The sequence below is a fragment of the Drosophila mauritiana genome, chromosome 3R (genome assembly GCF_004382145.1).
Source record: "Drosophila mauritiana strain mau12 chromosome 3R, ASM438214v1, whole genome shotgun sequence".
In the NCBI taxonomy this organism is placed as follows: Eukaryota; Metazoa; Arthropoda; class Insecta; order Diptera; family Drosophilidae; genus Drosophila; species Drosophila mauritiana.
Window position 1 is genome coordinate 17,880,664 of NC_046670.1, and position 15,657 is coordinate 17,896,320.

At 39.1% G+C, this 15,657-nt stretch overlaps 1 protein-coding gene across 6 annotated transcripts in view; it reads left to right on the top strand.

The window, feature by feature from the left end:
• The first annotated feature begins 1,782 nt into the window (after positions 1–1,782).
• Positions 1,783–15,657, top strand: part of LOC117142933 (tight junction protein ZO-1) — an 82,785-nt gene continuing 68,910 nt past the window's right edge. For all 6 annotated transcript variants that reach the window (XM_033307233.1, XM_033307235.1, XM_033307240.1 and 3 more), the window contains exon 1: positions 1,783–2,944. In XM_033307233.1, the coding sequence (XP_033163124.1) occupies positions 2,404–2,944 (541 nt within the window). In that variant the 5' untranslated portion in view covers positions 1,783–2,403. The remainder of the gene's footprint in view (positions 2,945–15,657) is intronic.

Consider the following 15,657-nt stretch of genomic DNA (forward strand, 5'->3'; position numbering starts at 1 on the left):
CTTCCTTTCTAACAACTAGTTTTTTATACATTTATGATTGACAACTTTTGCATTTGCGTGTGGTGGGTGTGCATTGGAAATCGCAAAAAGCAATTTACCGCCTAGATTTGTGAACGACACTTTTCATTGGGTTCGACTGCATTTCTGCATAAATTATGGAAGCCGACGGAGCAAGTTGTTGTTATTCTATATCTGCGGTTTTAGAATTTTTACCAGCAGCGAGTTTATTTCGCAGAGGGCGGCTAAAAGTTGGGGGATAGGCAAATTATTGTAATCAATTTATGCGAACAATTTAGCTATTGCCTAACTTTGGTGGGGCGGAGACACCTGTTAATCTGCTGACAGGCGGAAAATCTCAGGAATGCTGATTGCGTTGCACACGATTAACCAGAAGTTCACCCCAATGGCAACGGAATCAGATCGCCTTTCGGCGGCAGCTCCATCACTAATTTCCAGTAATTATCCTTATCCGTTTCCAGAGTCTGGCTTAACATCTGTTATTATTACTCCGCAGCAAATCGATTGATTGCCCTGCAAAAGGGCCTTAATCAGGGCGCCGCAATTCAAACACACGTAATTAGAGCCCTGCTGTAATGTTATGGATGTGGAATACAGTGAAGAAAAAACATTGTAAAATATAAGGAAAGATGGTTCTAGTAAATCAATCCAGTTCGATTTTAAATAGTTAGCAATATTACAATGAGTAGAATATGAAGTTTTTTTCGATATTAAGTAGATTTAAGTTCTTGGTTTTCAATAAATTTTTGAACAGTGCATGGCTACCTCCTTTATGATGACCGGTTACAGGTTGGCCAACAGATTGTAAAATAGCAAAACACTCGAGATAAACGGCTAAGCATCTGGCTGAGTGTGTGGCCGGTTGGCAATTAATCAAGGCTAGGTGTCGCAGACCGTAAGACTGCTTCCGATTCCGGTTTTTGAACCCCAAGAAAGTCCTCATTATGCCCACACGATATGGTAATTCGAAGCTGTCTTGACGGAAGGCTGCCAGTCACTTTGGATATTTATTTTCGAAAATAATAAATGCTTGCATGCACTTTAAGTGTTTATTTTTAAAAGTTTTAAAAATCTATCTTACATTGTATTTAGTAGAAAACTTCATTACAATTTAAATCACATTTATTTGATTTACGGTTTTTAATATTTTAACAAAGTCAAAAAGCACTAAAGGCAAATGTCAAATGCAAAGTCAGTGCAAACACAATTTGCAAATACAAACAAAGATAAGCAACTACAAAAAGGGAAACGCTTCTGTCATTCCTAAAAGGTCCAAAAATCAAAGACATGTTGTTTGCCCTGTTATTTTTCATGTATTAATTTTTAAGAAAAGTCTTTATTTTAAAATAAGATTTAATGTTGAATTTGTAAAATTTTAAATTCCTATTCAATAACGGTTATGCGACTTAAGTTATCGATAACTTGTTGATGAACCATTTTGCTGTTACTCGCCAGTAATGGCGATCCGTTAGCGGTTACCAGCTAAACGCTAGAAAGAAATCTAAATAGCCAGACGAAGTGAATTTACTAATGGCCTATCCAAGGACGACTAAAAAATATTCAATAATAGATATAAGCAAATAAAAATAACACATCACCAAACCTAAACCAAACATAGGTCAGTTTCACGCAGTTCTTCATTTTTTAGCTATAACGCTTGCACATTTCCCCGCCAGAAACAGGTTTTTCGCCGCAACGACGCATCTCTGACGATTGCGTTTGCTTTGCAGCTGCTTCGCTCAAATTCGGTTCTCATTCGGTTCAGATTATCGCGCTTGTGCGGTTGTGCGGAGCGGACGAGTTGAAATGGCCGAGTCGTGAACTTGAAATCCATACAGGCGTTTTAAAACATAAACAAACAAATACGAATGCGACAAAGTGCCGGTAAAAGTTTAAATGTTTGATCTCGGAAACATAAATCATTTTTGAACAGCACACACGAACTAACGAATTTTCAGCTAGCGAATTGCGGTGTAATAAAAAACGAAAAACATAAATGGCGCGCGATTTTACGTGTTACTCGTCTAAAAGTGAGAAAATCTTAAATAAAACGGATTAAACAAAGCTTAAACTAATAACAGTTAAAATATAACTGTTTATGAAACCACTACTATTGTTTTTTGTTTGGCAATATAAAGCAAATAAAGTGCAAGCCAGTGAATTAATTATTAAGCTAAACTACTAGTGCTCGAATAACCGTACAACCCATTGAAATAATTAACAAAAAAGCTAATATAAATATAAAAAATAAAAGTGAATCCAATTCGTATAAATTTTAAGTCTCACAAGAAAATGCCGACAAAATGGCAATGTGATTTGTTTGTGTAGCTGGAGAGTGCAATAAATAACAGTAAGAAGTAACAGTAAACAACGGAGCAAGCCAAGATGACGCGAGAGGAAGAGGAAGAGGTGCGCTCCCTGCTCTCCCGCCACCAGGAGCGGATTATGCTGGACCTGGGGAGCACCGATCTGTTGGCGGTTCTGGTCAAGAACTCGGTGCTCAGTCAATCGGAAGAGGATCTCCTATTGAAGCCCTACAACGCAGTTACGCCCACGCCCTCTGCTGCCGCCTCTGCCACAGTGGAGCCTCCCGGCAGTGCACCCTCGCTCACCAAGCGGAAACTGAGTGCCGTCGCCAGTAGTGGGAGTACGGCCAGCGGGGGCAGTGCCGGTAGCGGAGGCAGTGGATCCTCCAGGTGCGCCAGCGTAAACGGAGACGCCAACTGCGACAGTCGCTCACTAACGCCCTCTGGCGGGGGACCATGTTCTGGGCTAAACGACGCCGAAATCCTTCGCGTCCAGTGCTCCAATCTCATCGATATCATTGCCAAGAACGGATTCGAGAAGTTCAAGCAGTTCTGCTACGCCATCGAGTGCGAGTGTCCGCAGCTCATCGAGGATCTAATTAACGATCGTCTCAAGACCGGTAAGTACCTGGCTTAATCTCGTACACGGGGAGAAAATATTACAAGCAAAGGGTATTTGTTTCTATCGGAATTTACTAATATTCTTGGTAAACATCAGCAATATATAGTATTTTTCTGGTGTAGAAACCACCTTTCGATTAAAATACACGAAAACACCTTCTGTTAACCGGTTCTGTATGATCTACCTGATCCCACAATGCGTTGGCAGCTTTAGTAGCCCATATCTCAGCTGTAAATTATTCACGTAATTGTTCGCGATCGGCTCTCGAAATTCTCATCTCTGCTAATTGGTTTTGCTGTACAGGGAGCATTCGTTAAGTAAAATTTTACATTTTTTTTCAATGGAAGAAAAGAGCTAGTAATTTGGATTGGGAAAATATGTTCGATGATGAAAATAAATAATTTTTGCAGAGCAATAATTATATTAAGGTTTCCAATTTTGGAGCGATCACTGTTTAGTTCTTCGAGTTTCTTTTCGTCGCGTAAGCTTTTTTACCATGAGTACGTGGGCGTTTGTCTAGAAGGTGTGCGACCATTTACAGTGGCGCGTTATTAATAATTGGCATTATTTGAGATTATAACGCTGATTACGGAGTTTTAATATTTATGCAAATACTTTTTATGAGATGGCAGGTGCCATTTGAAGCGTTTTCCAAACGATATGACACTTTATAAATGTTCTATACTTGGAACTTCACACCATATTTCTGTGAAAAAACTCTTATCGAAAGTGAGACGCGCTAGCTGATGTGTTAGAAATTCAAATAAAAGACTGAATAGAAGAATCAACAACTGAAAGACGAGCAATTCAAGACGTTTTTTATGTTTCTGTCTGATAAGAAAATGCTTGTTTGCTTTTCGTCAAAAAAATTAAGTGGTGATGAAAAAGAAGTACAGCCAAGGGATGAGGGAGCAGATGATCTTCTCTTCTCTTGCATTTCATCCATTTGTTTCCACATTATCATCGCCTTCAATTTAAAGTATGAAAGTTCCCATATTTTCCATTTCCATTAGATAGCCAAATTTTGGGTTTGCCATCAAAGATTTAAGATCTCTTAACAAAATAGCAAAATTCCTTTGTTGTTCCATTAGGTGAATCATTAGTTTTTAAGCGAAAATGAGTAATTTTCGGTTGATAAAGAATGCGTTTTGTATGGGAGTATTAATCAACTTCTTCAACATTTCATTAAAAAATTGTTATTTATTTTTGCTAAATTATTTTTCTCGGAGGTCATACCTTTAGTATCTTTGCTATGTATATCCACTCCCATTTCTCCTTCTCAAATTAACTTCCTCCAAACGATCCGTCAAGAGTTCGCACAGCTGTTGCGGATCCACGCGCTGATTCATTGACCCACAAGTTCAGCAGTTGTAGCCAAGCCCATCATCCAATGGTCTACAACAACAATTCAACAAGAACATCAACAACAGTTCTACAACGACAACAACCAACATTTCAAGAAAAACAACAACACAGTGTAGACATGTAAATTTTGCTGCCCAGACTTGTAAATTACCCACCAAAAGGCAGAAGACAGGAAAAGTAGAGGGAGTTGTGGCAATCTGAAGAGCTAAAACCGAAAATTGAGATTACAACTGAAAGCAGCTAAAAAAACAAAAACAACACGAAAAAAATAGCCCTTGTTGTTCTTTGATTTCGCTTGTTTTATTCCGCTCTAATGAAAAAGTTGTCGGCCGGAGGGTGGAAAACAAAATAATCATACATTCAGATACAAGATCCACAATAAATTGGATAAAGAATTTGAAAAAATAAAAGTAGAAGGTAAAAGAACAATGAAACCTAAAATTATTCTAAGTAAAGTGGCTAAGATGTAAGGCCACAGATACAAATTAAATGCTTTTTATAGCTGTATTGCCGATCCTTTAAACCAGAAGATACTATCATTAGATTAACATTTAAATCCTTCTTTAAGATTTCTAGGAACATTACCTATGAATCATAAGTAAGATTTTTTTGTAGGGCATCGAAAAGTGCCAACAACAAGAACACATCATTTGAAAAACAAGAACACTAAAAACATAACAACAAAAACAAACCCATGGCAAAACGTATTGTACACATAAAGCCCTCGATCACGTTTTACGATTCCGAACACGATTACAGAAAAAGGAAAGAGACAGAGGACGGGGGAGTGAAAGAGAGCGCGTGGTCCATGTCCATGTTCTTGTCGTGTGTGTGTTGGTGTCTTTTTATTTCTTATTTTTTAGTAACTCCATTTGCCCAACTGCCCCCGCAGGCGATTTCCCTGACCCCGCTCATTGGACTATTCCCCCTTTCCACTATTTTCCCCATCGTCTGTGTGAGTCGTAGACCAATCCATTCATCATCATCATGATCAGGTTGGGGAACATCATAATCCGTTGCGCAGCCGTTTCGCTTTTACTTCTTTACGACTCTTAGAGCTCCTCCTCTTCCTCCGCGCTCTCTTTGGCTCTCTGCTTCGTTAGCTCGTTCTGTGTTTGCTAATTTCTTGTACGTGCTGTTCTGGCTTTGCTCTTGCCTACTCCTCCTCCCTCACGTTTTATCCTCAACCATGGGTTCTCTTTACCTTTGCCGCGGCGTCTCAGGCAGGTAGAGTATATAGCACAGCACAGGTGCAAATAATAGAACTTGCCTCTCATAATTTATTTGGTAAAAGATAAAATGGATGTGTTGTGTGCATACTTTGGTCTAGTGTCTAAAAACAAGTAAAAAAGTTGGTAAATTCGAAAGAATATGTACATAGTACTTTTGGACAATGTAAAATCGTGCATTTTCAAATGCATGCAACCGTTACTAATATTATGAACACAATAGTAAATGCTAGGGTAGAGCCGGTACCCTTCTCCACGTAAATTACAATTATTTACAGCGCGCAATGTCTGCTGCTCTCTTCGCATTCGGATTTCTTCCCACTTTGTGCGGCGCTCCCTTTTGGTAGTGTCTTTTTGCATTTGATAATTTATGCAGCATAATCTGGCCGATGACGTTTATCGTTTGCCATTCCCATTTGTCCCCTCCGTTCGGTATCTTTGCTCCCTTGTTCTCTGTCCTCGCCCCTCCTCCCACATTTCCTTTTTGGGCTGCCTTATCGCGTTCTGCTTCATCTTTTGTGTCTGTTTGCACTGCCCCTGAGAATCGTTTCCTTTTATGTTTTATTTGTTGATTTCTTTGATTTCGCTTTTTCTTCTTTTTCTTTTTAGTTCTGATGATAATGATGTTCACCTTTGGTTACGTTCCATTTCGTTTCGTTTCTACTGCGCATGCGCATCCTGTTTTCGATCGTCTTTGTTTTCCACTTTTGTCCTACTTCTACTGCCGTCTCTTTCTCTCGGTTGAAGTAGGTCTTGGGGTTTGTTTGTTGTTTTGTTTGTTGCCTTCTGCGTTTTGATTTCCCAGCCTCTCTTCTTCTCTTCCGTTCCACTTTGCCCGAGGAGGGAAACTTACTTGGTTTTGCGGTTCAGGATCTGAAGACTTGTCGTCATTAAATTTTCAAAAATAGTGCCTAGAAAAGTGGAGGAAAACTGCAAAATGGGTCGTCTACAATCGTAAATTACTCGAATTTATGCATTTTGAAAATTAATTATGTTTGATTCCATTAAATGATGTTTGACTCTTAAATGAATTGAATTAAATTATTATAAAACTTAATTATATCATTGTAAGCAAATTGCTGGCCAGTTGTCTAGACTGCGGGTACTACTTTTTAAACCTTTTTTTTTCGCTTTGACGCTTTTTCAATTCCGCTTTATCTTAATCCATCGCTTGCAACAAAGTTGTAGTCGTTTTCCGATCATTGACTTGAATCTCGTAAGATCCCAAGCGAATGTGTTAATTTTTTAATTGGAAGCCCAAACTAACTAGTTTGTTCAACTCAAGCTGGAACTGGTACAGCACTAAATCTAAGTCGAATTAGATCTTCTGGGTGGGCAGATGCTGATGAATGAGACGACCTGACAATTAATGGTGATTCCAGTGATTACAATTTAATTTCCCTTGGGTCTGCAGTCTGTGCCCTATGAAATCATTATTCATTTCGGTAGCTGATCGCAAGTTATGGTCCATGATACGGGGGGTTTTCCATCCCGAACTCTTCGGATCTGGTGAGTCTGGCTGGGACAGTCTGCTAAGCCGCTTACCCACACAACTGTCACGCAATCAGCCCGCGGTCCTCATTTCCTTGCCTCTGCAGGTAACTTGTTTGCCTCTCTTTCGTCCATTCTCGCCGTTTCCACGCTCGTTCTGAATTCAAAGAACGAAAATGGGTAAAAAAGCTATGACTCACCGGGGCCATAAAGCCATTCTCCAAAAACGGGCACCGCTCCATTGGTTCCAGACTGATGGCGTCTGCTGCAAGTTGCAAGTTGCTAGTTGCAGTTGTTGCAGCTGGAAGCCGCTTTAACTGTATCTCCACTGGCCGTCTCTGTTCCCACTGGAAATCGCTACAGGAGTCTGTCGATATAAGTGAAGCTACATTCAAGCTACATTGGGTCTTTTACATATAAAAACTTATGACAACCATTTCGAAATTAATACATTTTAGACCAACACATAAGCAAGTTTCTCGAGTAAATCTTTTCGAGTTACCACTGTACTTCACATGGTTGAGAAAAGGTGAGAAAAAACAGGAGAGCCGTTGTGTTACTGCATTTTGACCCGCTGCTTTTATACCGGCAGCAGCCACAAAAAAGTCGAATGCAGAATCATCTTCGTTCCCTGGGGATTTTCTTCCCATCTTTTCTTCTATTTTTTTTGTGTTTATCAATTTCTACTCTTTTCCTATGGTTTTTGTACAAGTCATTAGCTTTAATTTACAAATACGAAGATCAAGCACATGGTTAGTTTCATTCATAGTTTGTGTTCTGTTCAATGAGAGCACCCTAAATGGTTTTCCTCATTTTCTTGGCATTGGGAAATGCATCAACAAGATCGATCTGTTTTGCCGCTCCATTGCATTTTGCCCAACCCACATAAAGTCGTTTTTATGATTCTCTTTTTTTATCGAATGAAAGTTCAATCTTGGTGGGCCATTGATCCCACAACACTCAATCCCTTGGAAGTTCGTTTGCAATCTTTATTTTCGATGTTCATTGGCGTCTTTTTGTATCGTTCGAAATTATGATTAATTAGTTTGATCGAACTGTTTGACTGGGCAAATGTTTGATTTAACGCTTCGTTGATCGCGGGTCTATAAATACCCTTCGACTAATGGAGTCTTCTTAGATTCGGTTGGCAGGTTTCAAAGCACGTATAGTAATTGAAATAATTTGTTTAATTAATGGTTATCAAACTATTATATTTAAATTGATATTTATGTGATACACCAAGTAATCAAACAAATTATAAATAATTCAAATCACATGTATCTACTGTTGCCCTATTTTTAGTTCTTTGTCTGACTCAATTATTTTCAAATTACAAGCACTTTCCCCCACTCAGCAGTATTTAGACTATTATTTGCTGATTTTTTTTTAACCTTTTTGGGGACCATTTGAAATGAGTTTCGCAGTGGGACCACGCAGAAACAATGACCGCAATGTTTTTTTTTGCTTTTCAGCTTTTTGTTTTGCAATTCAAGCAATTTTCCGTCCAAAACAAAGTCTAATTTCGCAAAACTTTCTTTTTTTCAATTGCACAAAAAGCGCCTTTATTGTTGTTTTTCCTGTTATTATTGTTGTAGCGAAGTTGGCCTTTGTTTAGATATCCCCCCAATAATGATGACGATGACAACTAAATGGGGGAATAATAAAAACTAGAGGTAGAAGGGGGAGTTCAAGCAATGTCAACAAGTCCAAATGAAATTTGCTACGCTTGGTAGCTACTGTAAGCCAAATAAATCCAATTAATTTGAATAAACCATTAATTTCAAGGCTATAAATAATAAACGCCCAAGCTCAGTTATTAATTCAATTAAATCAAAGCGAAAATTTGACATTGAAATGGGAAATATGGAATATGAATTACCTTGAATAGTAAAAGAAACAAAATCTGATAGCTCATATAAGCTTGACCTTTTGAAAGTGGGAAACTTGGAAGTTTTGTTGACTTCTTGTTTAATAATCATAAAATCGTAAAATGTTCTTTTTCTGATTAATATTTTTACATTTTTATATTTGGGTGAAGCCGTCGATAAAAAGTCACTTTACAAGCCACAAACAAAATGCTTTAAAAATACAATTAAACACTCCATTAACGCAGAGACCCTGAAAAGGCCATAAAATTAAAAAAAAAACTGAGGAACGAGTATCATCAAACTGTAATGTGATATGCTTATCGATAATTTATTTACTTTTAATCAAACCAAAGACAGAAAATGAACATGATTTTATTTTTTGTGTGTTTTTCAATTCCCTTGCGCCTTTTATTTACTCAGCTATGAGGTTTTAGAAGAGGGTCATCTGGAGTTCAACTTTAATTGACAGAGACACACCACAGAGGAGTGTGCCAATGGCCAGCTGTCCTCCCCCCTTTTTTCTCGCTGTGTGGTCAGCTTGCGGCTTGGAGTGACAGCATTTTATGCCGCCTCAGGCGGAAATGGCAATACACAAACTTTATGGCCACAGTGGGTCAAATTCCCCGAGAACTTCACATGCACATAATCCATGGCAAAGTTCCAGACAACTTTGATGTTGAACTTCCCGGGAAGATGGCCCCAAAATCAACGGCAGCTCCGTTTATAAATAAACAAAGCGAACAACAACCATTTTTGCTGACTTTTGGCAAACCAACCCGAAATTTGTTTATGGCGTTAAATTGTTGAAACGCTCCCAAGAAATCAATGTGATGATGGCAGTGCGAGAAATAAACCCGATTTATGCATTTTGGCCAAGCCAAAGCAAACAAGTCTCACTTCGGATGTTTCGAAATGATTTTGAAATTGGCTATGAATAGTCAATCGATTAATCGATTCAAATTCAAATTAATGCAATTTTTCATGACTTTCACATGTGGTTTTGAATGGAACTAAGCGGGAGATAAATTGATCGGTTATTATCAAAAGATTAAAAGTTCTTCCGTTTTTGAAGTGTCAGATAGACAATGATTTAAAGTTATTGGCTTTTTGGCTGGCAATAAATAAACAAACCAGACTTGTTGAATTGTTCTAGGAAATAACATAGAAAAGTGAAGAAATGGTCTACAATCTTTTCAAAAATAACACTTGATTAATATGTAAGCGTAAAATTGCTTTTCCTTTCCAACATATCGTTCAATTTCAGTTGCTGCTATTTTGTGTCGAACATAAATCAGTGTAAAATGGATATTTATATGATTATCAATCACCATTACGTTGGAAAAATAAGTTGAATCGTCTTGGGCTGCACTAACTAGCTGTGAGATGTTAATCGGAACTGAGGATCTGGGCGCATTTATCATTATTCTGGGGAGGCGTCGACTCAACAGCTCGGGCCATAAATATTCTTCAAAAACTAATATGCAGGCTATAAAAATGAAGATTTTTACTAAATTATAGCAAAGCGAATTTTGTGCACTGCAAAAAATGAGAATGATTAACATTTGAAGAAATTTATTATGTGAGTTATTCAAAGAGTTGGTTAATATGATATGATGTGGCTTTAACATTGCCGAAATGCAATCCAAAAACTTATAGCGAGCTAATAACTATTATATTATAGGTATACAATATTTTTTGCAGTGCCTAGGATCGTTCTGTGAGTACTTTATAGAGGGGCTAGGGGGCGCCACTATGATTTTTATGTGCGCTAGTGCAGGCAGCTTCCGGCGAATCGAGAGTTGGATGGTTACGATGGACCTGGGACCTGCGTTGTTTATCTCAATCATCGACGGTCGTTCCAAGTTCAGGGGATCCCCCTCCTCGCATCTTCTCCCCTTCAGAAGACTCTACATGTTCTTCGTTCTTCCACTCTCTCTTTCGGTGGCCGGTTTCTTTTCTTTTTTTCTTGTTTTTTTCCTTTATTTTCTTCTTGGCTTTAATGAAATTTCTTAATTGAAGCAGCTGGACGTCAGACGCCACAGTAGACTTGTTCTGCTTGTTCTGCTGTGATTTGATCTATATTAATCAAGATCCAGGCTGGCGTCACAAAGTACATACATCCATACATACATTTTTTATGGGAAGATCACTCTGCTTTTGATTGAATTATCTCAGATTTGGCATGCTTATTTCAGACCTTTAGTTATGCAAATTTATAGCGATTTTATTTATTTAAACAACTCAGGAGTTTGTTCCTTGTTGTTTTTCATATTTACTCTCAACCACTTGAAATTTCATTTTTTTGCATCGCTTTTTGGGCAGCACATTGAATTGAAAGCAATTGTGCCCAATTGATTGATACATAAATTGATTAAAAAATGCAATTGGCCACTTTGATTTCGGCTGATTTAATTAATTTTCGACTTCATTGAATGCAAATTTCACTGGCTTTATTTCGCGCTCGATATGCCATACCAGGTGGGCGTAATGAATGCCTAACCCCAGTTTATTTATCTACTACTGCCCACTTCCCCGCATCCCTCACCCACCGCTTTTTAATGCTATATCGCACCTGTCGCAGTCACCGCAATAACATTGAACAAACATCGCTGATTGGAAGCCATTAGTTTGGTGGGGCCACCATGTGACACACAAGTGTGTGGACAAACGTAATAAATTCAATACAAAATGCAGTACAATGGCAAATTAGAGCAGCTTTCGATGACGAGGCGTGGCTGCCTTAAAACATCACTAAATTTAATATATAGTGACTATGTGTTGGCGTTGACTGTAACACATTGACGTCATTACAATGCGTACTTTCAAAGTTAAAACTAGTAAATAAACTTAACAGTAAATTACATTTGTTTTTGTGTAGATATTCTGCTTAAAAACATAGTTTATTGGATGCGTAATTTTTGGCAAACGAATGCAGCTTAGAGGGCGTGATATATGGCCAGCAATATGCGCACATTTCCATTAATTTCGCAGGAAAATTAGGGGAAAATAAATGAAAAGGGATGCGAATCGAAACATCAGCGGGTGTGTAAATATTTTCTTTGCACGTGCCCCAGGATCACGAAACACTGAAACGGAAATGGGAAACTTCCCTTCCGCTGCGTGGCCACAAAACCACTCGCTGTGCAATTATTGCATGCAATTTTCCACCATCGCCCCTTACCCCCTCACCCCTCACCAGTGAACCCCATGCGTTTGTCCTGTGGGAAAATGCAATTTCCCTTTGGCCGTCTGCAACATTTTTGGTTCACACAGTCAGTCGGAACTTGCACTCATCATTTATTTATGGCTTCTGTCTGCAATTGATAATTTAATTTCGCACAATTATTGTTATTTATTATGCGTCTGCTGATCCTCGCGACCACAGGGAACGCACCAGTGGATCAGCTTTTATTGCATTTCTTGTGTCCAGGGACTGGAATTTTATTAACTGGGGAATTTATGTATAATGATTGAACAACAATGTGGGTATTCAGCTGCGATTTGCTGACTGTTGAAGCCTTTCAATTTCGAATTGCATTGCGAGATTAAGTTAATCAATGCGACCGTCTTGATGTGATAAGAAGTTCAGGGTTAATATAGCTCAAATGACATTTGAGATGGGAAATATAGTAAATAATCCAATAATAATATAGAGTACCTTTTGTCACCGAATTTATCCACTCATCTATGGACCTAATAACTTTGAAGTATTTCCTCTATAAACCATTTACCCACGCCCTTTTCCCCCGCCAATTGTTGTCCAGTGTCAATGACCAATTTAAATGACGTAAAGAAACCCCAAAAGTAAACTGAGGAGGCGAAGAAAACCCACTTTTCACGCCTCCCACACGAACTTGCAACTTGTGCACTCGGATGCATTTCGTTTGGACACCGACTATGTGAACTTGAGTCTGGGTAAACCTTTTTTTTTTTGTTTCCATCTTAACTAGCACCAACAAATACAAGTGTTGGCTTCTGCTGCCCCCGCGAACTCCTCATCCGATGATTGGCAGCTGGAAAGAGGTTCATTAGAGCGCTAATAACCAGATATGTAACAGTTTCGAAAAAAAACAACGCTGCAACAAAGATGGAAAACAGAAATCATGGAAATTACACGACGCCCAACATGGAAATTAGTGCAGTTGTGTGCGTTGCGTGCAGCAGGAAACGGACGCCTACAAAAACAAATGCACTGGAAAAACATGTTCAATTATAAACAAAATATATAATTTTTAATTATCAAAGCAAAATATATGTTTCTAGCTAATGATTTTTGGTTGCAGCTTACAAGAAACTTATATTTGACACCAGAAAACTTGGCTTTTTCGCTCAGTGCCTTCTCACACTTATCCAAATGGGGGCGTTGGGCGTGTCCCCAAGTGGTGGCGACTAAACAAGAGCAAATTCCAAGTAAAGAAACCGATAACCCCGAGAGCAATTAGATGACATGCGAAGGGGGCAGAGTGCGTGGTTTGCCACCATCATTAAATTAATTCACTGCAAAGCCAAACTCAGCGAACTCAACCACATCGAAGACTTAATAAATTGTTCTGCTCGCAACGGCCAAATGTAGCGTAAAATCATACCAAAACATCAGCAGCAGCAACAACAAATAAATATAAGACCAAGTCTTGCATAAATTAATAAATTTTCCTTGGCCGCATAAAATTTCCATATCAGAGAGCCAAACACGAAAAGTGCAGTCGCAGCAAGAAGGAAATTGCTATAAATTACAATGCAACGCGTTGCATTTTCATGGCTCAGTTGGTTTTCGGAATAACGAAAATACATGCCACTAAAATAGACCCAAGTGAATTGATCGCATCTAAAGAATGGGGGTTTTTAATTAAAGTTAAGAGGGAGCAAGAAATTCTATCAAGTGGGAGAATCTTCCGTGAATTCGAAATCTAAAGACAATGAAAAAATCAGACATCCGATTCTTGCACTATCAATTCTGCCAATTTTTCTCGATGGCCAACTGAAAATGCCGCTCTTGACCGCCTTCATGTCACTTCTGTCAAGTTAGCTGTTGGCAACAGATGTTTGAGCTGATTGAGCGACTGCCGCCATCATCATCACCAGCAGCAGCAGCAGCAACATTAGCTGCATTTGCAGCAGCAGCAACTGCAACACAGCCGCAGCAACCTCATCAGTGCAATGCTGGTCTTTTGGCTGCTGTCGGATCCGCCTTGTCGGCTCATCGCTCAAAAAATCGAGTGAAATAGGGGCGACTGGGACTTGGACTGGGGGCATCGAAACCCGTGCTACTTGACTTGGAACTTCCACCTTCCCGACTTCGGCGGCAGCATTAATTTGTGCCCGCCAGTCAGACATTTTACAACTCCCACTGTAAGAATGGCAGTCACAAGCGTATTTTGTTAGATGTGTAGCAGACTAAATATACCCTATATCTTTATGTAATTATTTGTGTCTTAAGGCTATTTAAATCAATCTTTTACATTCTGAAATTCGAAGAATATTATTATTTTCTAAAAAAATAATTTTAATCGAACTGAAATCGTTTGCTATACCTATATACCTACATGTAGATTACAGGATATTTGGTGCTTCGATATGCATCTTTCGATATCTTTCCCATTTACTGGCTCCATGGTGCTGCTTCGATGGTTCAATGGTGCCCGCTCCGACCTGGCCCCCAGCTCACCATCGCCCCGATCCTGCTCCTTTGTCCGCCCAATCAAACACATGTCAAATGCCGCTGATGTTGCCTGTCGCCGCATGTCCACATGCCCGCCATTGGGGAGCAGGAACCTGCATCTGCATCTGCATCTAATCACAGCTCCGGGCGCGTTTCACTTTCGCCGCGTCATGTAAATGTGCTCTCACCTGTCCCCCGAATGCCTCCCTGGAATCCCCAGAGACCCTCGACGACCACGCTCGCCATATAGTTAGTACGTCAGTTGGGTCAGCCCATGCTGTCCGCGTATGGAAACTCTTTCCAATACCCAAGTCCTACATGGAGAAAAATAATCCATAGTTGGATTAACTCGATAATATTTAAAAGTTTTCTAAAATATATGTTGTGACTTTAAAGGATTTGGTATTAATATTTTAATATATATCTACATATATTGGTATAATTAGTAACCAATCGATTTAATCGATTAAATCGATTTTATTTCTTAGTGCAAGCTGGTTTTCCTATCCGTTTTTCGATAGCCGAGTGGGCGCCAAACTAAACCATTACGAGTATCGGACAAACATCGATGTCGAAGTAGTTTTACCTCGATATTGTTGCTGATTTTGTCGTTGTGGCTGTTTTTGATTTTGCTGTTTAGTTGGGGGCCATACACATGTAGTTTGGCACCCACACTTGCTAGTCGCTTTCCTCAGTCCCATTGGTCTTTCATTTTTGCATACTCGCAGTTTGTAACTCCCAATGGCAAAGCACTCAGCATACAGCGCCAAACAAAGCTAGTCAGTATTCACTGTACAGTGGGCTGGGAGTAGGCGAAAAGGTCGCTGGTGTTTGGCTGGCAAATAACGGTTAGTTAAAGGTTGTTCGTTGTCAAACTTGGGCTTAACTAGGTAAAGAGGTATTTAAAAACAGATAGCTTGAGGCACTTGTTGTGTACTTATGTGTTTAATAAAACATATTTCAATATTAAGCAATGTTATCTTGCTTCCTTTGATTCCAATCAACTGGAATACCTTGCTTTTTATTGTCATTTAATTAGCGCACCCAATAATTTCGGTGGTTAACCAGGTATAAGTAACACGTGTTATTAGCAATTCCG